The following is a 27679-nucleotide window of genomic DNA, read 5'->3' as shown; positions in this document are numbered from 1 at the left end:
ATAGGCCAACAGAACCAGGAGATTCTGGAGCACCCAGGGGTTGCCCACGGTGGGAAGCTATGGCCACTCCTGGGCCTGAAGGGGCAACAGGAGGAAACTGTTACTGGAGTCTGGGGACAGTTAGAGCCACAGGACAAAAGCCGGGACAGTGGTAGGGTCATGGGACAATGGAGGGTCCCATCCGCTGCCTACTCATATCCTGCCCACACCTCTGGTTGACTGAAACCAGTTGGAAGCCAGATGCAAGGGAGTGTAAGTAGTGCAGTCTGTATAAGTTAACTTCCTCACACATGCACTGAGGGTCCCCCTGGGAGAAGCAGAGAACACTCCTATCAGAGTGTCAGAGTCAGTTCTTCCCTTCAAAATCGGGGTCACCAACACCGTGATTGTTCAGTGGATTGGCTGGGGGATGTCCCCTTAAGAAATCAGAACTGGGGTGACGGGTCGGCTTGTATGATTTGAAAAAAATATTATGGATAGTACAGTATGATTCACATCCATAAAAGGAGAAAATAAATAAAAAGCCACTGGGGGTAGTGGCTAGGAACCCTTGTACTGGAGTGGGACTATCCAGGTGTGACCCCAGCGTGGTCTCTTACCAGCTGGCCTGTCTGGGGCAAATTTCTCCCTGAGGCGCCATTTGTATTTTTAAAGTAGGGACAATGATCGTACCTACCCTGTGGTGGGTTTTGGAGGGGCTGAAATGAAATGATAACTGTAAAGCTCTTGGCCTGGGACATAATCAGCGCTCAGGAAATAGAGCTGCTAACTGCTAATCCATCTTACAGAGAGGAAGGCTCCATCTTGGCTGTGGTCCTATCCCCGGAGATGTCCTTCCTTCTGCACCCGGGTCAGAATGTGGGTGAGGATAAGGCATGAGTTTTTGTGTTTATTAAAAGAGAGCGTGGGCCACAATGGGCTGAGAGGCACCCACTCTCCCCTCCCTTCGTAGAGCCGAGTGGGGGTGTTGCCTATGTCTCAGACGGCAGTAGGGGACATAGGAAGCAGAGAAAGTAACTAAGGAAGGGTGTGTGCTAGTTTCTCTCAGGTCAGGGCTTGGCCGGGGTACTCAGAGCAACAGCAAACCAGGAGGCACGCCCTGGCTCTGTGTCCATGTTCTCCTCCGCCATCCCACACCAGGGCCTGACCCACTCTTCCCTGAGCCTCCATGGCTTCCTGCTGGGACTGCTGCTGAAGGAGTCACGGGGTCCTGCTCAGAATCTGATTTTTCAAAATTACCATTCTTGGGAAAAGAGATGACACAGTGAGTGGAAGAGATCCACGCAGCTAAGAGCAGATCAAGAAGAAATTGAGGTCTCTTGAGAAGCAAAGATGCCATCTAAGAATCTAAAGATGGACTGGCGTCTTCTAAGTTGGCTGGATTTCCATGATATTTGTGTAGTTTTTAAAATCAAAAGTGGAAACACGTTGGATAAGCATGATGGCAGTAGCCGACTTGGGAACTAAGGACAGAATTCTGCTCTAAACTCATGAAGTCCTGGCACCGTTTTATACTGAGCATGTTCTATTTCTACCACTAGCATTTTCCTGACTGATTTCTTCTCTAGCTCTAGACTTCTTTCTGGTTTTTCAGTTTATGCCCCTGCTCCATCCCAGACCCATCGATGAGCCAGCAGCTGCAGAGGCAGGGCCTTTGACAGCAGTGACCTCTGGAATTTCAGCAACCATGGATGAGAATCAGGCACGAGATGAGTATGTGAGCTGGGGAGATAGGACTAGATAAAAACAACAGACACACTGCACTATGGGGCTGGCCGTCCTTGACATTTGGAAGATTGCCTAGTTTTTGACAATCAGTAGATTTGATTACCCTGCTATCAGGAAGAATTAAAACCCATTTAAAAAGCCATACGCTAAATGTATTCCATTCCATAGTTACTATTTCACTGCATAAGACGAGTGTACAAAATTTTGACGGATCGAGTTATAGCAATTTGACATCACAAAACTGCGTTGAGGAATTAGAAACATCTTCTTATAATTCTATTGGGAAATAACTGGTTTTAGAAAATGTCCATCAGATTGCGGGTTTGTCATGTAACTATCCCCTAAGTGTAAAGATTAGGGTCAAAGGGCTAGAGAGGAATGAGAAAGTCCAGGGCAGACATAGCCCTGTAGGTGGATGCAGGAAGCCTGTGTGGGGATAACTCTGTCCATATTGGCTGTATGATCTCCAAGTCAGTATTGATACCTTGGATCATTTACTATGACTGAAGTAAGTTATCTAATTGATAGATACCTTTACCATACATGAGTGTAACGGCTTTGAAAACAGTGGTGATATAAAATAAAATACGTTTAGACAGGCATCTAAAATTCCACAGGAAAGATCTCAGTGGTGGTCCAGTCAGAGTATGTCTGCTTTCCAGGACCATCTATTCAGTACAGTGTGCTCACAGGAGTGGAACAAGGGAGCCACGCCAAACTTCTCGGTCTCTGTGGTGGGCGGGTGAGGAGGGCCTATCACCATGTAACAGATGAATTCTGAACATAGAACCAATTCTAAAGAAGCCACGGGTTGCATATGGAGACCCTACAAACAGCTCTTGCTGAAGGCTGAGCCTCTTTGACCCAGCGACTGGTTCGGTACCCATGGTCTGTTAGCGCCCAGAGGAGTACTCGCTTCCTGCTGGGGGATATGCCGCCTTGGACTTGGGAAGCCCCTAAGTGCTTGGACCCAGACACTGGAGATGAAGGACCTGTGTTATTTCAGGACCCCAAATCTAGTAATTTCTGGCTGCTTTCTTCTTTTCCAGTCTCTGAGTGCTGACAGCCAAATTGTAGGCGCACTAGCGAGTGGTCTGGATCTGAGAGTAGGTATATCAGGTATGGCACTCTGCAAATCCTGCCTGGGGGGGAGACCTCCAATGTGCTCCGTTGTTCTTCCCCTTTTCCTCCCACCAGCCAGCCTGTGATGGTCACGTGGACCTCTCCAACACTGTGGCTGATTCCTCTCGCTTGAATCTTGAACTGAAAATACGGTGCTGGAATAGACATCCTTAAGGAGAATCTGATTTTTTCTTCTACTTTGATAGTGGCCACTCAAACAAGCATTTTTTGAGCACCTGGTGTGTATAAAGCTCTGCTTTGAGTGGTGCTGAAGAGCGGAATGCTGCAGGGAAGGGGATTCACACCCTGCTTTCATTCCACTGAAAGCCAGAGGATGCTCCCTGGGAGCAGCCATGGTGTGGCTCCTGCCTAAAGGAGAAGGTGAGGAGGCAGGTTGCCCTTGAAGAACTCCCCTGTGACCCTCTCCTCACCCCTGACACCCCTTGCCAGATCACAGCCGCCCTTCCATTCAAAGTCGGCCTGTCCCTCTTGTGTTTGTGCGTTACAGGCAGGGAAAGATGGCTTTTGTCAAGGCCCAGACCCGCGGTGGAAATGATTAGCTGGCCTCTGTGAGAAAACACTCTTTTGTCTGAAAAGCTCAGTGTACAAACCAAGAAGTCTCCCTCCTTCTCAAAATGCTTGTGTGAACTCAGTGTCCCAGTTTGTTCCTTTTACCTTCACCTTCCTCTCCCTCCCCATAACACAGAGCCTAGCCAACTCCTCCTCATCCTTCACTGCCCAGCACCAATGTCATCTCCTCTGTGCAGACTTCCTCGTCACCTTCCACTCACCCCTGCCAGGGCCCTGGCTCCCGCCTTTGGGTGCCCATGGCTCTCACACACGCCCCTCCCATGGACTCCATTCAGTTATATTCCCTTGAGAAGTGGGATCTGCTTGAGGCAAAGAACTTTCTTACTCATCTCTGTGTACCCAGCGCCTAACTTGGGCCCAGAAATAGAGTGACGGGTAAATATTTGTAAAGGAACAAATTAGGAAATTGACAAATGATCTTTCGTGAAGGCACAGGTGTTTAAATATACTATTCCTCCTTATGACGATGCTGCTGGGAATAGATAAACAGGTTACAAGGACAAACAGCCTCTGCCAGGGGATAATATTAAGGAAAGATTTGTTTTAATACTGGGTCTTTGATTCTGGAAGCAGGAACTTTCACACGCTGCGATTAGGAAGATGAATGTAGCACTGTGCAAACAACGAGAGGGTAGGAGTCTCCGGCTGGCACGTGGTAGAGCTGTCCTGAGCGCTGTGAACAGGCAAACACTAAGATAACAGCGGGGGACAGGAAGGGGGGCTATTCTTGCTCTGCTGTGTAATATAAATACTTTCTCTTTCAGGAATCCTGGGGGCCACTTGTTGTGTGCCTCGTTCTTAACCCTTTCATTGTAGAGCTGCTGATGCTGTCACCGCCCTGCCACAGCCGTGACAGGAAGGCTTCCCTCCCTGCAGACGTTTGTTAGGGCATTTTGCACAAAAGTGACAAATACACGTAAGGCGAAGTTTAAGGCTGAGCTTTAAATTAGGATCTTGCAGGTCGCGAAGGATGGGTGTGAGGGCGAGTCTTCACCCTTGTTTCTCCTGCTTCCTGTGCTGTTTGTGTTGCTTTGTGGTGTGCGGTTGGCGAGATGTCTGAAGTGTTAATGCATGCGTTTGTGATCTTTAGAACCATCTTCTCGGTAAGAAGCTATTTTTAAAGCAAGTGATGAGAAACCATAGAGCACAGAAAAGCCAACGTTGAGGCTCCTCAAGGCTCAGCGCCCATTGCAGCCCCGCTAGACATCCTGATGGGGCCCCATCAATATGCACTTGACTGACAGTAACAGGCAAGGTTTAGGTTGGTTCTAGATGAAGACAGAGTTAATGTAATCTTGGATCTAAGCAAACAGGTTTCACAAGTGTACTGAGTCCCTGTGATAACGTATGGTGACATAAGTCAGCCTCCCCAAGATGACATATCATTATGTTTATAGGGCACAGGTGAGCTGGCCAACTTTGAGCAAAGGTAGAGTCCTTAGTTCTTTCTATATCTGTGAAAGCAGGAGTCACCAACCGGTGGTCCGAAGACCACTGGTGGTCCGTGAGGTCCGAAAGGTTGGCGACCGCTGTGTGAAAAGGTGCTGTTTGGAGATCCCACGTGACAATGTACATGAAGGCCCACGATGTAGCAGAGCTCAGCAGGAGAGGGGGCACTTTATAATGGAAAAAGCATGGTTTTTCAGAGTTGGACAGACCTAGACCTAAATACTCATCTCGGCTACTTATTAACTAGGTGATTCTGGACACCCTCACTATTTCTCAGTTTGCTCACCTGTACAAAGGAATTAACAATACCTTTTACATGCATAGTAAGTGGCGGCACCTGTAACGCCTAAGAACACAGTGTAATGAAAGCTTGTCAACAGAGGTTAAGTAGATGTGTTTACACTGAGGATCTATGCCCCAAATTATCTTTCAGAAAGGAGGGTGTCATCTTCAATTTTATTTTATACCAAATCTCTCAGATTGTTGGGCCTCTCTTTCAATGGCTTTATTTTCAACCCCCAGTTAGCTACTTTCTGGAAAAGGCACAACAGACCTGGAATTACCTTAATTAATGATCGTTTTGCCCCCTTGTAGAGGTTACTTCATGGAATTCCTTTCTAAAAAGAAAGCTACAAAATGTAACCCAGACATAGTCCTAATTACAAGTGTTAAATGTAATCGTAAACAATCCTTTTAGAAGTTTTTTCTTTTTCAAATAATGTAAAAGAACAGACTGAGGACACCAGGTCTCCCTGACTCTCCTGACCCTGGGCACCCAGCTCCCCACCCCCAGCCCCTACCCGGCCAGGGACAGGCAGCCTGGACTCTGGCAGGCCCTCCAGAGCCACCTGTGCTCTGCTAACACTGGGCTGGCAGCACCTTGCTTTTAACACTTAGCATTTTGAGACCCTTCTAAACCAGCCACCTCATTCCTTTCAGCACTTTTTAAACAGACTTTTAAAAGATCACTTTATTATTTAATTAATTAATAATTTTAAATTAATTTTACATTAATGTTTTGCCATTTACAGTTGATCTTTTTCAACTGTAGTTGATATTCAATATTACATTAGTCTTAGGTTTACAGCATAGTGGTTAGACATTTATATAACTTATGAAGTGATCCCCTATAAGTCTAGTACCCGCCTGGCACCATACATAGTTATTACAATATTATTCACTGTATTTCCCGTGCTGTACTTACATCCCTGTGATGATTCTGTAACTACCCATTTGTACTTTTTAATCCCTTCACCTTTCCCTCCCGGCCCCGTAACCGCCTCCCCTCCGGCAGCCCTTGGTTTGTTCTCTGAATCTACAGTGGATTTTATTCATATATGTAAGCTACGGAGCAGGACATGTTTGGAACTGTTTGATTGACTGCTTGGGACTGTTTTTCTGTGATTGACGTTTTTATTGGAGGACAGTTGACGTACCATATTATATGAGTTTCAGGTGTGCAGCATAGTGATTCCACATAAAGTTCACTCTGTGAAGCAGTATAGCCGGTGGCTGTGTTGTGGAGGCCACCTGCAGGGCGGTGACAAGCCAGCTGCCCTCCTGTGGCATGAACACGTGTCTGGGGCTGATGATGTTCAGTGACAGCATCGTACTCGGAGGCTAAGCATGTTTGCTCTGAAAAGGTTGATGAAGAAGCAAGTATAATGTGCCTTGGGGAAAAATGTCTTAAATGACTCCAGAAGTGAGAAAGATAACACGTAGAGAATTTAAATCAAGTTGTTCCATTAAATGTGTGTGAAGTGATGAAAGCACTATCTCTAAATGTGTGTATTATTTTATGCTGGGATTTAAATATGCATGTGTAAGTGAGTTAAATATTATGAGTCGATATCTCTGATTTCATTAATATTCCTAAAGGTGTACATATTCAAAAACATTCTTGGGGTGATCTTCTCATTAGGAGAATGGAGGCTGCCTTCTGATTAGGGGATGTTTAGGGCCTACCCTGAGCAGTCCTAAACAAATAGAAATCAAACCAAGTAAAGCAGGCATAGACTAAAAGGTTACCTTTATTACCAAGGGCAGACAAGGGGGGTGTTAGCTAGGTGGACTTACTAAGACCATTGATCCTCAGAATTAAGCAGGCGTATAGCAGAGCTAGACCACCCTCTGTTGCCAGACCGGTACCTGGTTGATAAGCCAGGCCTAGACATGGGCTGAATATTTCTATTGATAATGAAGTTGAGGAACAGTCATACATAGTACCCTTGAGGAAGAAGGACAAAGATGGATGGATGAATAGAAAGAGAGAGACAGACAGATGGAGGGAGAAGGTAGTTAAGAAAGAGAGTAAGAGAGGGAGGGAAGGAAGAAAGGAAGGAAGGGAGGGAGGGAGGGAGGGAGGGAGGGAGGGAGGGAGGGAGGGAGGGAGGGAGGGAGGGAGGAAGAGAATTTCAGGTAGTGAGATCTTTTGTTTGTTCTAAAAAATGGCAGAAAACTGAATAAAGTCATGAGTTTTCCCATTTCGCTAGTGCTGTTTCTACGATGTTCAAACCATGTTATATCACTGAAGCACCAGAAATAAAATAAAGAGCTAAACATTTCCCTTTAGCGTCTGCACTGCTGATTCCCCTGTAGGACTGAGGCCATTGGGAGCAGTGGGCGGGGGGGGGGGGGGGGGATTAATTGGTTCTGAAACAAACCAGATCTGGACTTGAATTCTACTTTTCCACTAACTGTGTGACCATAGGCAAATGACTTCATCTCTTTGGGTTTCAGTTTTTCATCTCTAGGAGATAAAAATCCTTGCCTTACATGACCTCCATTGTATGCTTCCTTAGCACACTGAACTTTGTCTATCATAACACCTTTTGTAGTTTATTATACTAGTTTAATGTTTATTTGCCTTCATTGCTGGATTGAAGACACCTTGAAAGCAGGGACCTGGTTTTCCCTGCTCGTGGCTATACCTTTATCATGTCGCAGAGTGCCTGGCATGTAAATATTTCCTGAAAAGATGGATGGATGGATGGATGGATGGATGGATGGATGGATGGATGGATGGATGGGTGAGTGGGTGGGTGAGTGGGTGGGTGAGTGGGTGGGTGGGTGGGTGGATGGAGAGATGGATGGGTGAATATGTGGCGAGACAATTCAGGAAAATTGTGAAGATTAGAGATAATGCATATCTGTAATGTACCAGACACTTTAAAATTCCTTTCTAATTTGGTAGGAAAGGAATTTCTCTCCTATTTCTACACTAGGACTCCCTATTTGACTCTGAATATAATACAGCCAAAAAGTCTGTCTTTCTTTGCCAGCAGCAGCATTGCCAGGACCATGATTTATGAGCTGCTTTCCTGAGAGTTTAGTCTATCTCTGCCACAGCCCCTGTATATCCAAAGAGACACAAATGCCTGCAGTAAACTCAAGACAGAAAGATATTATAGGAGAAGAAAGGGAGAAGAAAGCTTTTCTCAGTGGCAGGAGTAGAGGGCTGGCTGGAGGAACATCCACATTGTCTTCGCTAAGGAAGAAGACATCCCCTTCTATAGGAAGGACATGAATGGAAGAATAATTATCAAGAAATAACTGAGCCCTAACCGGTTTGGCTCAGTGGATAGAGAGCATCAGCCTGCGGACTGAAAGGTCCCAGGTTCGATTCCGGTCAAGGGCATGTACCTTGGTTGCGGGCACATCCCCAGTAGGAGGTGTGCAGGAGGCAGCTGATCCATGTTTCTCTCCCATTGATGTTTCTAACTCTCTATTCCTCTCCCTTCCTCTCTGTAAAAAAATCAATAAAATATTAAAAAAAGAAATAACTGAGTAAAATAATCTCTTTCCTCTCCATTCAGTCTAACCTTCCTATCTACTATGCCTCTTTCTACCTTATGCTCTGGTCACATGCACAGGTGGCCAGGAGTGGGATGTTCAGCAGGCAGTCAGTTAGTGCTTGTTGAATGAATGAATGAATGAATGAGTTGATAACTTTATTTCCTCTTTTAACTGATTCCTTGTGGTTAGATTCTGCATCTTGCCTTTATATCTACACCTGTGTCTGGTACAATATTTGATGCCAAGTAGGCTGTAAGCTCTAGGTAAATATTTGTTGGATGAATAAATGTATGCCCAAAAGGCTTCTGGAGGGGAACCAGGAAGACATTCTTCTGATGAAAAGAATTTGTAAAGAGGCAGGCAAATGCTAGAAGGGAGAATGGGGTGAAGGGGGTGGGGAGGAAGAGAGACAGCGCTCCAGGCTGAATGGAAGTAGTAGGTGTGGGTTGTCTTTAAACAAATAACATTGGAGGAAATGTGTGAATGATAAAGAAGGAAATTATCCATCATTCTGGGAGGAACAGGCTTTTTGTACAAACTTTGGACCAGTAAGCAGGGAGAGAGCCCTGGGAAAGTGGGCAACCAGGGGCAAGGCCAGTGGTTTGGCAAGGAATAATGATGTCCAAATTAGACCTCCTGTTCTCCTCCATGTCACTGCCATACCTCCCCAAAGAGTTGTTTATACTCCCAAGTTCTGTTTTCTCAACTTCCATTTACCCGTCATCTCACTTAGCTGTGGCTTCTACCCACACTCCACTGCAAGGTCATCAAAAATCTCCTTGTTGCTGAAGCAATGGGTCCTTATGCTTACCTCAACTTGAACAGCTTTTAAAACTGTTCCCCATTTCTCTCTTTTTAATTGTCTCCTGCCTTCCCTTTCATGTCAGCCCAGCTCATGGTTTCTCTGATTGCTCTAGTGTCTACTCATTCTCCTCTTCTTCTCGGCACTTAAATGTTGGTGCTTCTTGGGGATTCTGTCAAAGGTCTTCTTTTCTTACTCTGAAACCCATGCTGGACCATGTCATCTGTTTTAGTGGCAAAGTCACCATCTGTGTGTTAGTGCTTCCATTTCTAGATCTCCAGCCCAGATCTCTCTTCTGAACTCCAAGCCTTTTAGGTATGCTCACTTGGCTGTCCCATAGACCTCTCTTTCCAACAGGGAAAAGCCAAGTACATCACCATCTGCCAAACCTGCTTCTCCTCTGGTCTGTCCTGTTTCTGTGGATAGCATCACTATCCATCTAGTTGCTTATGCCAAAAACCATTCATCTTCTTCTATCCAAGCCATATGTCATTTTCTCTCCTATCCTTCTCTGTTCATACTCAATTCATCACCAAGTCCTGCAGATTCTATCTTCTCAGCATCTGCCGAATTCATCCCATTTTCTCCATCTCCGCTGCCTCCATTTGAGTTCAGATCACTAGTGTCACCTGCCTAGGTTACTGCCCAGCTCCCTGATTGGTACCCCTCCCCATGTTCCCTCCCTCCAGTTTTCTCTTCCTCCAATCCAGTTTTACACAGCAATTGGAGTGCTCTTTCTAAAATACTACTGGATGCTGCCTCCTTCTTGCTTATAGTTCCCTTTCCTTCTAGAAAAAAAGTAAGCCCTTACTTATCTGCCCCTGCTTCCCAGCTACTCTGAAACCTACACACACACACACACACACACACACACACACACACACACACACACATCTCTTGGTCCGTGAGTCATGCTTCTTGAGCCCATTTGCCCACAAAAGCACTCTCGCCATTGGCTGCTGTAGTGATGTCTGAGTGATAGAGTACCCCTTTGACTAGGCTTAATGTACTATGTACTGGAAGTTGCTTATGCTTTTCAGACTTTGGGGACCACAAGTCTTGCTGTTAGACGCCCCTTCTCTGAAATAGCTCTTAAAGGAGCCTTGGACAAGGCTGCTCAAGGCTAGAGGTAACTGACTAAGGCATGGGAAGGGTCTAACGGCCCCAGACCCCACTCAGCTATCCTAACTTTGGGAAGTTCTGTCATCCACCCTCCTCTTCTACAACCTCTTGCTATCCTGTTGCCTCCTTACTTGTTTATATCCCTCAACAGGATGCAACTTTTAAGTCGGGGAACGAGATCTGTCTTTCACTAGTCCACTCTTCGTTGTGCACCTGTTATATAACAGAATAGAATAAAATGGGTGGGGTCACTCCAGTTGTACTGTTTGTGCCCAGCTGAGGGGATGAGTGGGGGTAGGACCCAGCCTGGACTTCTCTCACCAGGCCATTTGCTCTGGCTCCAGGCTCTATCTCCCAGAGGAAGTATGTTCTTCACACACAAGTGCTGTCCACTTGCCAAGCTGTGCACCTGCCTGAAAGGGCTGCCTTTTCCTAACTCATAAAAGGTACTCAGTAACCTAGGGGAGACCCAGATATCAGGAAAAAAGACAGATGAGGTTGTTGGGTCACGGTGCTCTCTGTCTAGCCAGTGGAGACAAAATATAAACAAAGAAATATACAAGCACCTAGTCTGAAAGTTCGGAGAGTGCCAAAGCTCTGCAAAGCGGTAAGGAGGCTATCGGGGAGACAGCTTATGGTGGATGGTCCAGGAAGTGTCTCTGAGCAGCCAGCACACTGACGCTGAGATCCAGATGACAGTCCACTGGCCGTGTAGAAATCGGAGGGAAGAGACCACAAGATCTCTCAGGCTGATCAGGATGTATTCAAGGATCAAAAGAAAGGCCAGCGTGGTTGAGGTAGAGTGGGCAAGAGGAGAGACAAGTGAGGTGACAGGGAGAGGTGGCCAGGGGCCCGGCCATGCAGCGCTTCCTAAGCTTACCTGCCTTGCTCACTGAGGTGTTCCCAGGGCCTGGCTCCTTGTATTTATTCAATAAATACCTGCTGGGTGGAAGCACCTCATCACGCCTCTGCATGTGGAATAAGTGGCTCCGAACAGAAATGCCATGTGGCCCCAGTGCCCTCTAGTGACCATAAACCCCAGCCCAAGCCCTTAACGACTTCATCACCTTCAGAAAAATCTCTGCTCAGTCTGGTCCATAGTTTCTAGAATGTGTCTTATTAACTAGTCTCTGCACAGAAGACTAAATCGGTTACAGAAATCTCTGGTACAGAAATCCCTGGTGCAGAAATCCCTGATACGAGAGCCCAGTCAGATGCACTTCAGGCCTCCATTCCTCGCTCAAGCAGCCGTTTCCAAAGAGAACACACGGAGGTCTCATTTCTCAGGGGGATTGAGGGAACCTGTGGAGGTGACAAGCTTTAGAACACATTTGTGTATTCCTCAGCCAGTGTGACGGCAAGAAAGCTCTGTAACAGCCTTAACACCGCAGTTGGGACGATCTCCCGATCATCTCACCCTCCAGCGGGGCACCCTTTGCCTGGATTGGCCTGGCAAGACCATAGCCACAGGCTGCACGCTCTGAACCCTCCCGTGCTTCCGAAGACCCAAGCTGGGGCTTATGTGTGTGTCGAGAACACATTGCAGCACGTGCATACATGTAACATGCTACTTGTACTCTGGTTCCTCGCTTCTATTTGGATTCCAACCCACTGGGCCCATGAAGATCATCACCCGACATATCCTGAACTGTCATCTCTTTGTGAGGCTCTCCCTTGCCTGATTGAAAACCTCTTTCCACCCAAGTGCCCTGGAAAGAGACCACGAACTGCAGCCCATTTGCAAATATGTGCATCAATAAATCAAAAGGGACAGCAGAGACCCGGCTCTACAGGAGCAGGGATGGCAGAGGTGGGACCCAGTCCTTGCACCTGTTTCCCAAACGATCCCTCTGGAGCAGTCTGTGCAGCTTTGTTTGAAATATCCTTCAAGATGGGGCATCTCCAGCTTCCCTGCTTTCTCTAAATCGGTGAATCTTTCACTCGTCTCGTTTATCAAAGCTCTGGCGTATTTTTCCCTTCATCTGGTCATACTCCGCTGAGCCAGGCGGAGGAATCGGGCTCCCCTTAATGTTGACAGGTATTTCCTGTCTGGATGCCACTTACCCAAGTGTGGCACACCGCGTTCTCTAATTTTGCTTCATTAATCAGCCCCCAAATTCCTTCACACTTGCTCCTCAGGTGGTTCCAGCAAATCGACATATTTCTGGCGCTGGAAATGTCTGGAGGAACGGAGCCTCCGGCTGCAACCTCTACAAATGCAGGGGCTGGGAGCTTACACCTTCCTCCAAGGCCACGTGTTTCCACGTTCACTCCCAGGAGCCTTTGCGCATGCATCTCCCACTCTGCAGGCGCATACTTAGTCTATCTGTGCATTTGCTAGTCGAGTTAGAAATTAAACTGTATTTTGATAATAGCCAGTGTTGGGGGGCGGGGGAGGGGCAACAGGCATGGTTCCACATTGTTGAGAGGCCCAGCTGATGCAAGTTTTTGAAGGCCATTTTAACAATAGCTTTTAAAATAAAAAATACACAGACCCTTCACCCAGCAGTTCGACTTCCCATAATCTATATGACACCTGTAACGTATCATTGAAGCTTTGTTCTCAAAAATTGAAAATTGCCTACATGTCCCTCTGTTGGAAATTATTACATAAATGAATTAAATCCATTTTAGTGTATTTATACAATGGAAGACCAAGCCACAGTTTTAACAGAACACAGGTCTATGTGCACTCACAGGGAAAGATGCCAAAGAAATATCATTCAGTTCAAAAGCAAATTACAGAACAGTATATATGATTATGAGGCCATTTTAACAGATTTTTATCCTAGCCATTGATAGGACAAAATCTGGAAAGATTCACGCAGATCTATTAATGGTACCTTTTTTTTTTCCCTGAGGTTGGGGACTTTCTAAGGCATACCTTTTTTAGTTGTGCTTTCTGTTTCTCATCTTTTATGCTTAGTTAAAAAGAAACAGATATTTCTGTCATGCTCTTGGTCTTTGACATGCTCTGTGGGACACAGGCTCACTATTGCCCCTTCTGTCCTCTCTCTGGGTCTCAGACACTAGAGAGCTTTGCCACGTCCTGACCCCAGAATTCTCCATCCTCCCCCACAGTTCGGAACATAAGCTCTGTCTGCTCAGGGTTGACACGTTAGCACATAGGGTTTGCTCAGGATTGCTTCCAAGTTTTCACCTGAACTAAACTTAACTCTTATTTTTGTTTTATATGTTCAGATTCTTTATGGACGATTTAATGTGAGTGGTTTTGTTACCCATTTTTATAACGTTTTGATCATTTTCTAAGCACCTCTGTCTTTCTTCCCTTTCCCCCCTCTTTGATGAGAGGAGATGCCTGCTTCCAGCCTGCTTAGAGTCTCTCTCTAACATTTATATCACAGAATTATCCAGAGGGGGCTGAGGGAGCCACGCATGGCATTTTGCTCCAGAAACCACCCCGTCTCTTCTTGTCTTCCCTGGCTCTTCCTGCACTAACACGTACACACTGCATATGTTACATGAGAATTATTTTTGTTGGTCATTTTTATTTTTTACTGTTAAGGCGGTAATTTGTTTAGACAGCATGTTAAAAATAAAACTACCTAGCACTCCCATTAACCTATTTCTCATTCATTTTCATTTTTATACAAACAATATGAACATAAAATTTTAAAATACAGGTGAACAAAGGAAAATTGAACTATTTTATTTTCACTGTCTGGTATAGATAGCAGCTCTTAATGGGGTTTATGGCCCCGTAGTTCATTTCTATGTATATAAATATTTATCTTTTCTTTAAAATGGCATTATATGTAATCAATTATTTTGTGACCTGATTTGTTTAATATCTAATATAGCATGAATATTTTTCTATGCCATCAAATATTGATAATGCAGAGTTTACTACATACTAGACACCAGACTATCTTACATAATAAAAGGCTAATATGCAAATTGTCCCCTCAACTGGGAATTTGATAATATTGATAATATAAGTAGCAGAGTTTACTACATACCAGACACCAGACTAACTATCTTATATAATAAAAGGCTAATATGCAAATTGTCCCCTCAACTGGGCAGGGCCGGCCGGCCCACCTCCCAAATCCCCTCCCCCTGGCCTGACCTGATTGCCCCAATCAGGGAGGGCAGGCCAGACCCCACCTGTGCACAAATTCGTGCACCGGGCCTCTAGTTATATATATATATATTAACCCATCCTCTCCTCACAACATGCAATATGTTGGGTAGTGTTATTAATCCCATTTTCTAGGTTAAAAAAACACTGAGTCATGGAGAGATGAGGTCACACAGCTCATGAGTGACAGAACTAGGTTCTGAACCTAGATAGTCCAGCTCCGAAGGCCATGCTCTTGACCACACAGCTCTGATCCACACCATCATTTTCATGGCGATAGTATATGATCGCTTATCTAACCAGTGTTATACACAGAACAGTAATGAACAGCTTGTTCATTGTTCATCTTTGTTCATGTGTTCCCTTACAACCTCAGGTTGAATTCGCATGAGTAGAATTGCTGAGTCAAAGAGTTTGCATATTTTTTAAAGTTTGGATGCATATTGGTCCATTTGTTTAAACAATATCTTTCCTAAGTCTTTTGAACCCCTACCATTCATTATTTCTTTCAAAAAATGTATTACTGTCTTTTGGATTTAATGATCTTTTTTTTTTTCTTAAAACATGTAACTTCTATTCCACCTCCTCTTCCTTCCTTCTGCATTTTACCCATTTCTCTCAAATGTTTAACAAAATAATGCCCTTTCCGGAAGCATCAGGCCTGTTGTCAGTACTTCCAAGTGCCTTGCCCCTCACGGAATTTACCCATTAGATGGGGGTATATGCAGAGATGGGAGGCTGCTCATTTGACTTGATGTCAGTTTTCTGTGCTATTAATTCTCTTTTGCTTTCTCCATTTTATTTTTTCTTTTAAACTTCACAAGAGTTGAAGTAACAAATCTGTCATATATTTTTTCCTGATTTCAATATATGTAAATGAGGGTGGCCTGCCTAGCAAGGATGACTGATGTGTCGGAGGCCCGGAAGGCGGGGCTCCCTACTCTTGTTTTATGACCTTGAGAAAGCTGCTTAATCGGCTGCATTTAATTTCCTTATTTGCCAAAATGAGGAAGGTGAACTAAATAGTCTGGAAAACTTATTTCAGGATTTATTTATTATTTAAGTGTCAGGCTCCCCAAGAGTAAACTAAATTTTTAAAACATTTTGTGGGAAATTGGGGCAAGTGTGCATGTTGGTGGGGTGGTGTTGGAGGCAGTGAAGATTTGTTTCAATGTATTAAAAATGCTTCATGCCTGGTCCCTGGACCAAGGCCTCCAAACAGTGCGCTTTAGTGGTTTGGGAAACGTGCCTTCAAGACCAGGGTAATTATAGTTTCTCCACTGACGCATGACAAATGGCCTCTCACTGTGAATTCTTTTATGGGAAAGAAAAACCTTCCATGACAACAGCACTGGAACTTAATTACAGGCTCCAGACCTGGAGGCAAGAATAGAGATAGTCATGGGCTGCAGTCAAGGGAGAGAGGACAAGAGCATGAGCTCACCTGGCAAGAGCCGGCACGGGGTGATGTAACAATGACAACATTCGTGGCACTTCATTGAGAACTTGCTATTTGCCAGGTACTGTCCCAAAAACTTTATATACATGATCTCACTTAATTCCCACAATAACCCTAAGAGATAGATTATGCAGTAAGTACTTTTATTTTTTTTTCTGTTTTATAACGAGGAGTATTGGGAGACTCTTAAAAGGAGCTAAGTAACCTCCTCCAAGTTAGTTGTCAGAGGTAAGATTTGAACCCTGAAGGCTTATTCATTTACTTAATACACACTTTTTGAATGTCTGGGATATGCCAGATACCTAAGGGCTGGTCATGCACAAGGGAAGGAGTCAAAATCCCTGCTTATATGAAGTTTAATAGTGGGATGAGACCAGCAATAACAAGTCAACAAATCAATAAGTAATTTCAGTTGGTGATAAGTGCTATGACAGGGAAGGACTGGGGTTGGGGGGAAGCTACTTTACATAAAATGACAGGGAAGGCCCCGCCCCCAGAGGTGACATTTGAGCTGAGCCCTACACAATGGAGCCCATTAGCCATGCAAAGACCTGCTGGAGAGCATGTTACCTGGAGGATCCACAAGAGCAAAAGCAGAGTTCAGAGAGCTTTTGTTCTAGGAACAGAGAGAAGGGCAGAGTGGTTGGGTGATAAATGAAAAAGGGGGACATGTCTGCAATGGAGTCAAGAGGTGGACCAAGCCCAGATGGCACAGGGCCTTGTAGGCCACAGTGTGGTGTTTGTGCTTTATTGCAGGTGCAGAGGGAAGACACTGGAAGGTTTTAAGCAAGGGAGCGTTATGTTCTCCTGTCTCTATAGGTGGCTTTCTTCACCTCTATGATATGTTGCCAACGAAGAGCAACTGGAAGGTGATCAATTGTGTACGTGAGGGGCAGTCTAAAGGAAAGTTAGAAAGTTTGGAGCCAGTGTTTCAGATGAAGCAAAAGTCTAAGTTTTTCACAGAACAGCAAAACAGAAATGGGCAATGACAGTCATCTAATGCGAACCTATGACTTTAGGTAAGGAGACCTTAGGAAACCCGAGTTGAGCATCTGAACTGTATTTTCAAACCTGAATAAGGAGACTGTCTCTTATTTGGGGGGCCAACCCTCAAAATGCAGAAAGTTGCAGTCTAGGTTTTGACCATTCTTGACCACTCTTGGTCAGGGGTTGTGCTTGCCTCGTGGTATAAATATCATCCAAAATAACAAGACTGCAGCTTTGGGTAAATTATATTTTGGGGATTTACATTCCTATGTCATTTGATATGTGTGTGTGTGTGTGTGTGTGTGTGTGTGTGTGTGTGTGTGTTGATCTTTATCTTTGAAAAATGTTTTTGAAGGTGCCATCAACATTTTAATATATAAGATCTGGCTTTCTGGTAAGGTGACATTGTATGGATAGTCCTAGACTTTTATTCTCAATTTAGCAACTTAATTTATTTTCTTTGAATGTTCTTTATAAACAAACACTCATTATAACCCATTAAATTGGTTTATGTAACAGATAGGACAAGATTACTTGCTTTTATAGGTCAAAAGCTCACTATTTTAAGATATTGTTCTCTTTAGTTTTGCTTACTTTGACAAAAGAATTAATTGTTTTGCTTTTGTTCAGCAAACTAAGTTTGAATAACAACCTAAGCCCTTAGGAGTGCACTGTATCTGTGTGTGTGTGTGTGTGTGTGTGTGTGTGTGTGTGTGTGTGTGAATGGCTGATTCTCTATCTGAAAGTTCCTGGCAGTGCAGGCCTAACAGTACAGATTTATTTGAATGAAATTACCTTTGGAGGCATTTAGTTGCCTCTGTGATAGGATGGGCCCCAGAGAGCAAGATATTAATTGTGGAAGAATTTAATTGAAGCTACCCATGTGTAATTGAGTAGGATTGGGGAACGTTCATCACTCTTGAGTTAGGTTTTATTTATAAGTAACTTATTTGTTTCTCAGCAGGGGAAAAATATTCTCAAGCTATCTTATGCCTGAGGTTAGAAGAGTTCTATTCCGTTGCACCAAACTAGTATGTGACGGTGGCACAAGGACAAGGACAGCATAAGGGTGGCTGTGCGATGCCATGGGAGGGTGAGATGACGAAGGCAGAGCTTCCAACATAAAGGTGTGAATGAGAGAACTCGGCAGGTTTCCCCAGCTCAGCTCAACAGTCTGATTTGGGGGAAAGCTGTTTCCTCTGGCTGTTTAAGGTGGAGTGTGTTTCACCACGGCCTTCGCTGGGAGCTGGGAGCACTAATAATTCTGTCAGAATTATAAATTCAGCTGTCAGCACTGGGACTGTTGAGTCAACTGAACACGCAGATTTTCTGCCATTGTCTGTTTTTCAAGCTGGTGAATAGCAATTTCATCCTCTCCATTTTGTTGTAACTCTTTCGTTCTGACACTTCTGATGGCAGAGAGGTTTTCTAGAAATTTCCTACGTCACATTTTTGGAGTCAATTCAAGGAGATAATGCGATTCCAATTGAATCATCAGTGTCTCCACTGTCAAACCCAATCTTTTCGGAGTTGGTTGAGTCACACAACCTCCCAGATTTAATATTTAACATACTTGCCACTTGACGTCTTCCCTCAAGTCTTAATAAATGGGCTAAAGGTCTGATTGGAAACTGTGAGATAAATTATATGTTTATTATGCCAAGTTAAGTAAATACTGTTTGAAAGGGTGACTAGAGGGTACAATCAAGTTAATTGCTTTAAAAATCCTTTCGGGTTTCCTGGGCTCTATGAAAATGGTTAAGTAATTGATTCTGCCACGGTAAGTGATCTGAAGGAAGGTGTGTTGGGCCCGTGAGGTTGCCATGCACACTTCGTCCCTCATGCCTGGGACTGTCCAGAAACGAGTGGAGGGGCCCCAAGACGCAGTGCAAGTGCTGCTGACGCACTGTTGTTCCTCCAGAGAAGATACGTGTTGACAGTTGGATGGTCAGGCTGACGGATGTTTGTCTTTCTTTTTACTCTAGATGCTGAAGAATACCAGCCTCCGATATGGAAATCTTACTGTGAGTACCTGAAGTGGGACTCTCCCCAGACACCTGCAGCAGGCCTGCCTGGAGAGCCATTCCGGCCATTGATTTAGTGCAACAAGCAGCCCCGTCTCACGTACCGGAAACCCTTTGTTTTTCCATTAGGGAGAGAGATTGGTCAGAGAGGTCTGGAAAAGCACTCTCCCCTGGCCAGGACCCCCAAGGATTGCTGCCTGTGACCCACTCAGGGATCCTTATTAGAAAAAGATGCCTCTGATTTAGGGCTTTCTTTCTTTCTTTCTTCCTTTCTTTCTTTCTTTCTTTCTTTCTTTCTTTCTTTCTTTCTTTCTTTCTTTCTTTCTTTCTTTTTTTCTTTTGTTTTTTTCTTCCACATTTGGTCAGCAAGGGTAAATGCTGAGTTCCTTGAATTATGTTCTTGGCCAGTATCTTGTGGCTATAAAATCCTATGACATTTACCACAAACAGATTAACAGAAAGCAAAGAATAACGTTGGGTCACTAAGGGTGACTCCTTAGAAAGAGATCATTGTCTGATCATTGGTCACGGTGCAGCTTTCCCTCATGAAGGCAGACAATTATCATCACTTGAAGCTCCTTGTCTCCTTAATATCATCTACCCGGCTAAGCACGTCCCCTGTCAGAGAGGAAGGAGTGCGGAGAGCCAGGGACACAGGTTCTCGTTCGGGCCCTGCTTCCAGACAGCAATAAAACATAATTATTACTATTGTTATTGATGTTGCCGTTGTTTCTATTGCCCACGGAGACCTGCCGTGGGTCAGCTGCTGCACTAGCTACGTGCCTGAACTCTCAAGTTCTCCCCGCAGCCCTAAGCAATGGGCACTATTACTATCCCGGTTCCATTCATACCAGGAACAGCTCAGGGAGGTTCTGTAATGTGGCAAAGGTTTTACCCAAAGCCTTGGAGTGGCATTCAGAGTGGAACCCACAGCCCACCAGTTTCCAAGACTTTTTTTTTTCTTTCTTTTTCAAATCTTATGCAGAAGTGTGTATATAAATAAGTATATACTAGTACATACACAAGACACACATATATGCAATACCTATGTATATATATTACAAAAGCAATACAAAGCTACATAACAGGCAAACATTATAGAAATACATAGAGCGAAGAGTAAAAATTTCCCATAACCCATACACCACCCTCTCCCCCATATTCTATTCCTCTTTCCAGTAGCTGACCCCCTCTGTTTTGAAAGGCATATCCTTCCAAGTATATTTGAAGCACACATGCCCAGTATTAAGGCGTTTTTGCTGCTGTTGCTTCCGTTTGTCAAAATGGGTGTCCTTCAACTTGCTTGTTTCACTTCACAAATATCTCATCTTTATCTTTTCACGTCAGCACATATGCAGGCATCTCATTCGTTATTACATGAGTCTGTTCTTCCATCTATGAAATAAAGGGCTTGCGCTGGGTCTCCGAGGGCCCTTCCGACCTACTGCTCTGCATTCTGATCTTCTCTTTTAAAAGCTAGTGCTAATGACTTAGTAATTGGATGTTTTTGTTTGTTCCCTAATGGAGTGTGAAGTGCTCTGACAATAAATCAACAAAATACCTGTAGCGAGAGGTATTGGATGTCCCATGACTTACCGTGCTTTGTGCACTGCCTTCACACATTAACTACCCAGTAGACATTTGTTGAGCGAATGCCGCTGCAGAGAACTTTACTGAAGCGAAAAGGCGGCATTGGCTCAATTTCATTTCACCTTTTGCGAAGAGACCTTGGACCACCCAATTTAGCTCTTAGAAACACTTCTATGTCCTAAGGAAGCTAGAAGAGGCATTAATGATGACATGTTCACAATTATCAACTTTTACCTTAGTGTTTTTTAAGGTTGGTTTTTGAATCTAGCCAAATTAAGTTTTTATTTGCTCTAAAATCATAAAACTTTAGATGCAGAAGGGATGGGTGAGGCCATTTAATATAAAGCTAATGACATATAAGAAGTTCCTCTTTATTCTATCCCACTATTAGCCATCCAGGCTCTATTTGAGGGAGTCTAGTGATTTGAAATTCCAAAATCGAGGGAGTATGCCATTAGCTGTGCCATCCATGTCATCAAAACTCATTGACCAAAGGCCTACAGAGCACTGCTGAGAACTCTCTTTTGTTTGTCCTGGATCCATGAATTGTTTGAGTTCGAGTGTTGGACCACTTATTAACTCACCTGAAATATTCCCAAACTCATGCTACTCCATCTTACTCCCAAGATTAGAATCCACTCATTTGGTCTTTTCAGCAAACATGCAGTGAGCACCTCTAAATGTCACAATAAGTATTAGGAACCAACAATGAATAAAATAATTTCCTCCAATTTACATTCTAGTAAGGGAGACATATGTAAACCACTTAAAATGCAAATGGATTTTCATAATAATATACTACTCTCTACCTCCTGCGCATAGAGAAGACTTTATAGAAGAGGCCAAATTTGCATGTGGGTCTTGAAGGATAAATAGAGGAAGGAATCTGAGGGCCTGGTTGAACTACATGAGATACTTTTAAATCTCCAGATATGCTAAATCTATAGCATTTTTCTGATCTGAAAGTTCAACAAACCTATCAGAATATGAAATTTGTTTTGTTTTAAATAACCTCTTGGTAAACACATTCTGAACCTCAGGAAACACCAAACCTTTCTCTTTAAAATGTGCACAAACCATCCTTTGAGAGATTAACTTTAAACATCAGCATTAAATTCATTAGCATATTTTTTATAGAATTCACATTTTTCTCAGTGCACATATATATTTTTAAACTCAGGTGGTTATTTGGTACTTTGAGATCTCTCATATATTTACTGGATTCAGTACATCTTTGCCATATGATAGGACCTGATTTAAAAGTTGATGGCTTGCAATGATTCTAGAATTATGTGGTATATCTTTGCTTTCATCCATCACCTGTTTTGGGTCATAACGTTGACTTATTTGATATCAGATTCTTATTATGAAGCATTAGCCCCAATCACGATATTTTTCCTAGAAGAAAATTAGTCTACTTCATAATGATCCACTTTAAGAAGCTGTTTTTCATGCTAATTGCAATACTCTTGGTTGCGGGGAACAGAACTTAATCACGTTGATTGACTTTAGCAAAAAGTTCAGAGAAACCAGCTTTAGGCAGGATTTGTTCCCGTCACTCCGAGGACATTATCTTTGCTTTCACCCAGCGTGTCTCTCTTCTTTTCTTGGCTCCACTCTCCTATGTTTGGCTCCACAACTCATAGGCCTCCCTTTGTGATCCCCAGAGAGCGGCCAACAGCACCAGGGCAACCACGCTCATTTAAGAGCAGCAGGCAGAGAGACACTTCAAGCAAAGCGTTAGAATCGAGTCTCAGCCCTGATTGACGCTCACCAGTCCTGACTCCATCACTGTAGTCAGAGCCGGGATATGCTATGTGCCCTAAACCAATCAAAGTCAGGGAGTGATCAGTCCTGTATGTTCCACATGACTGGAAAATTTGGAGTACTTTTGAAACAGGGAAGATGGAAATGGATGCTGGGAAGACAACCATAATTGTCTGACTTAGAAATTTAGGAGAGTAAGGAACCTTGGAAGTCAGCTTTCAATACTTTATATAGAGTAGATTGTTCATTATTCATTCATACATCATTCATTCTTTCACCAAGTGCATATTAACTCTTTGCCTTAAGCCAGACAGTGGACTTAGAGCTGTGAGGCCACAAGTATGGATAAGACTTGGTCTTGCCAGGATGTCACATGATGTCCCTTAAGTTCCTGCCTCCTCTACTCCCTTTCTTAGGAGTAAATGGTATCACTGGGCTGTTTCCATAAGAATAATCTTTTCTCAAAGTGTCATGTATCTGCAGCTAGTTCTTTGTTCTCAAGACCAAACCCCAAAATGTTAATGAAGCAACTGAGAAGAAAGCTATTGGTTTCAATTCTCAAAAAGAAAAGCTATTTTCAAGTTGGCTTTTTTAAAAAATAAAATAAAAAAGCATATTCTAAACTTTTCAGCCAGAATGGTATGAACTCTATGCCTTAATCAGATAAGTTCAAAAGCCAGCTACCATGGATATACTTTGATTTTCTTTTTTAAAAGACCAAGTGCCAATTAAGCGGCAGATGCTATGGCCGACAGCTCTCAGAGGACACCCTCCCGGGCAGCAGGTCAAGCAGCCACAGCTTGGGCCTGTTTTCCTAACAAGGAGTTTGGAACCGCAGAACCCTGGTCCACACCCTCCCTGCATAAGACTTGCCTGGGGAGCAGATTTATAATCATTATTCCTCAGCCCTGCATCAGATATCAGGATCAGAAGAGTGGAGAGGGGGAGGAATCTGCAATGTAGCAGCCCCCACAGGGGCTCTTGGGCACACTACCACCCGAGAGCCCCTGGTTGCAGTGGACACAGCCTCCTCGGGCTTTTTGCCGTGCCACTAGACAAGAAACGGGCTCCATCCCCATTAAGACCGGGCATTCTGTTGGCCAGGAGGCCACACTGTAGGCTGGAGGTGGGGTTGAGCTAAGAAAACATCTAAAGCACCTATCATCTTTTACTCGCACCCAGGAGTCTTTTTCCATGAAAACTAGGAAGACGAGCAGTGAGCAGGGTGATAGGGGCTCAGTGTCACAACCAGGGGACCAGGTTCAACTCCTGGGTCCACAGCCTTCTTCAGAAACAAGTGACGGTTAGAGGACATCCCTGCAGGGTCTCTTAGGAGACAGTGGGTCTGGACTGGGCTTCAGCACCACCCAGGCCAGCAGCCGTCCTTTGGCATTCACAGGGACCGGGTTGATTCAGTTTCCCAAGGAGGGTAAGTCGAGTTTTCTTATTGAAGAAAAAGTACAACATTTTCTCAGTGAGCCCTGGATTTCTCAATCTACTTCCGATTTCTTGGAGAATAGGAATCCCCTTTTTCTTTTCATTTTTTATATATTTTTAGTGATTTCAGAGATGAAGGGAAAGAGAGAGGGAGAGAGAAAAATCAATGATGAGAGAGAATCATTGATCGGTTGCCTACCTGCACGCTTCCTACTAGGGATGGAGCCCACAACCTGGGCATGTGCCCTGTCTGGGAATTGAATCGTGACCTCCTAGTTCATAGGTTGGTGCTCAACCTCTGAGCCACACTGGCCAGACAGGAATCCCCTTTTTCACCTTCATACTCCTCAGCGACCATCCCCTACCCCACGTTTACCAAACGGTTTATTCCATATGAGAATTCTCTCATATGCTGCCGCGGGCCCAGGGCTGGGCAGTGCCTGCAACATAACTGGAATATTGCAGTAGAAGCAAATTCCATTATATCGTCCCTTAGCCCATAGAATGACCCAAGAAGTGACATACAGTATTGCATTTTGCTTGTGAAATGTATTTGTTGACAAAGAAAATTCTAGAAACGACTCTTTAAAACTACTTGGCATTTCAGTTTTATGAAATGTTCCTCAGAGACTTCTTCTCAGATGTTTGTTTTGTTATAGCTAACCTTGAAAATGAGGGACTGGGGACCTCCCTCGAAGCTAAGATAGCTTTCAGGACCCCATTATCTGACATGGCCACCATTGCCATTGGTTGCCGTCTCATTATCTTTATAGAGACACATAATCCAGAAGGCAAACGGGCTTCTTGCCTATTTGACAAATTCTGTTGCTTGGAACAGCACGGAGCAGATCTTGTGGATCCTGAGACCAGCTCACTGAGACATGGCGATGGGTTAACGATGTGTGCTACTTGGGGACCAGGAAGGAGAGGTGGCGTCCCTGGCTTGAGGGGTTTGCAGGGGCCCTATCAAAATTGCCCCTGGCGTGGACTGTTTCTGGTTGAGACTGGTGAGCTACAGCATTTCTCTTTATTGAATCTCAGAGGGTCCCTGGAGGACACAGCTATGGGCTTTGCCTGTTGACACAGGAGAAGAACTGTAATGTTCCTTCAGCCGTATCCTGTGTGATGGTTAATGGCATCTCAGTCTCTCAGTCACTCCGCTTGTAATCAAGCCTAGTCAGTCCTCCTCTGCAATCAACTCACCTTCCCACCTGCCTTTCCAATGGTGTTAGCTTAACTCACACTTCCACCATCTCCTGTGTGTCCGTCTAGAATACTGTCTCTCTTGCTTCCCTGCCTCCACGGTCCCCAGGGAGGCACTGGGCGATGGCGCCCCTCCTGGCTGTGCATCAGAATTTCCTGCACGGCTTTCACAAGAATATTTCGGGGCCCCGTGCCAGGCTGGCAGAGTGAGCATCGCCAGGGACAATGGATTCTGGGAATCTGTATTTTTAGAGCAGCTCTTTGGAGATTCTAACGCAATCAGCCCACTTGGGGCCCCTCCACTATCTGCCTTAGGGAACAGCTGGTGAGGCTAAAAACATACAGACCTTGGAATCTGGAAATTGGCCTTTAAATCTTGATTTCCTCATATCATCTGTGTGAACTTGAACATGTTCAAAGCTTGGCATCCCTACTACATTGTCGGTGAGAAGGGAATAACAGTTATCTCGGAAGCTTGTTGGGAAGATTAAATAAGAAGATGTGGATAAAGGTGTCTGGCACATAGTAGGTATCCAGAAAATGGCAGCTTCTGTTATTCTGAATAGTCTTATTGTTATTCTTCAGAAACAGACCAGCTCATGTCACCTCCATACTCAAAACACGTTGCCACCTCCCTCCCCATTGCAGAGAGAAGGCCACTCACGCCCTTAGTGTGACCTGCAAGGCTCTGTTCTACGTGGCCTCCTCCCACAGCTGCCCAGCTGGTGCAGTAGACACACTGGACTCTCACTGACCAATGAGCACATCATTCCCTTTCCCTTCAGGGGCTCTTTCCTCCACCTGTAAGCCCTTCTCTGTTCTCTACCCTCCAATCCTTCACGGAGAGCTCCATGGTACGCACTCAGCAAAGTACTTGGCCCACCCTGTCTTGTTTTCCCACGTACACCCCCCTCACTGGGTCAGTCTCCCTGAGGGCATGGATGGTGACCCGTTAGTCATTGGACACAGTTCATTCATTCATCAAATATGCATTAATCATCTTCTATGTGCCAAGTACTGTTCTAGGTGCTGAGTCAAGTCCCTGCCCTCGAAGAGCTTACTATAGTCAAGAGAGACAAGGCACAAAGTAAACCAAGTGTGTTAATGGTGACGAGTGCTGTGAAGAAACAGAAACCATACAGACCTTGGAATTGACCCTCTAATCAACCACTGAGCCACACTGGCCAGACAGGAATCCCCTTTTTCATCTTCATACTCCTCAGCGACCATTCCCTACCCCACGTTTACCAAACGGTTTATTCCATATGAGAATTCTCTCATATGCTGCCGCGGGCCCAGGGCTGGGCAGTGCCTGAAACATAATTGGAATATTGCAGTAGAAGCAAATTCCATTATATCATCCCTTAGCCCATAGAATGACTATTGTAATCAAGAGTGAGAGCCATGTGGGATCTTGGGAAAGAGCAATCCAGGTGGAGAAAACGGCAAGTGCAAAGGCCCTGGGGCCTATGAAAACAAGCCAGCAATTTGGAATCAAAAGGATGCATGTTAGCCGGATGCTCTGGGACAAATATTTAACTTCTTTGCACTTGTTTGCTCACTAACACTGAGAATGGCTGTGATACCATGTTCTTTTTTTCTGAGTTCCCAGGGAGATTTAATAAAATACTGTTCCTGACACATGACAGGCACTCAGAATGCTGGTTTCTGTCTCTTCTCCCTTCCTCTGCTAAGCCTCCACGGAATGCTGACTATGATTCCTGGCCATAGCACATGTTCACATGTGTTCTGATATGACTTGCAAAGGCATGCTTACCTAAAAATGCTTCCCTTGTAACAGAAGTACTTCCTTTGTCACCTCCAAGGGAGGCATTAAAAATGGTGTCCACATAGCCGTTCCAGCCATGCCCCCCCCCCCACACACACACACACGTAACTGAGGCATTGGCAGTGGGGAGAGAAGGGGGCACAGGACTCTCTGTATCAGGAACTCTGTGGTTGCAGGAACTGGCCTCTGGTTCTCATTGCACTCACTAACAGCAGCAGCCCCCTAACAAGCAGCTAGCCGGTGTCGGGGCTGGTTCAAGAGGCATCAAGGAGCCTCTCTCATGATTTAAGGAGCGCATGGGCCCTGCTGGGACAGTAGTGGCATGTCCACTATTAGTTCTGTATCTTTGGTCAGTTCCACCTCGTGTTCCCTCTTCGCCAAGAAGTCACGCTGACTCTGTCTCCATACGTGGGTACCTACCTCAGTGACACAAGCATCTCCATTCGTAAGGGACAACCTAAGCTCAGAAATGTGGTGCATTAAACATCTCTAAGAGGGTTAGCTAGGTCCCCCTCTGTGCTGAAGTTGGGTAGTCTACACTTAATTAGGCAAGAAAGTAACCGTTGAGCTGACGGCATTGGGGAGCCATAATTACAACATATATCCCATCAGTGCTATCCCTGTTTCCTCATAATCATCTGCCCTTCAATTAAATATTATTTTTAGACCTAAGAATAAATCAGGAATGTCTGCATATGTTATTACATTTTCT

At 44.6% G+C, this 27679-nt stretch overlaps 1 protein-coding gene across 2 annotated transcripts in view; it reads left to right on the top strand.

The window, feature by feature from the left end:
* Positions 1–27679, top strand: part of CHN2 (chimerin 2) — a 238035-nt gene that overhangs the window by 117488 nt on the left and 92868 nt on the right. For both annotated transcript variants that reach the window (XM_079786789.1, XM_079786788.1), the window contains exon 2: positions 19143–19181. In XM_079786789.1, the coding sequence (XP_079642915.1) occupies positions 19143–19181 (39 nt within the window). The remainder of the gene's footprint in view (positions 1–19142; positions 19182–27679) is intronic.

Source organism: Cnephaeus nilssonii (genome assembly GCF_951640355.1).
Source record: "Cnephaeus nilssonii genome assembly, chromosome: 12".
NCBI classification, from domain to species: domain Eukaryota; kingdom Metazoa; phylum Chordata; class Mammalia; order Chiroptera; family Vespertilionidae; genus Cnephaeus; species Cnephaeus nilssonii.
The sequence above is the reverse complement of the archived record's forward strand: the minus strand, read 5'-3'. Positions and strand labels throughout refer to the sequence as shown.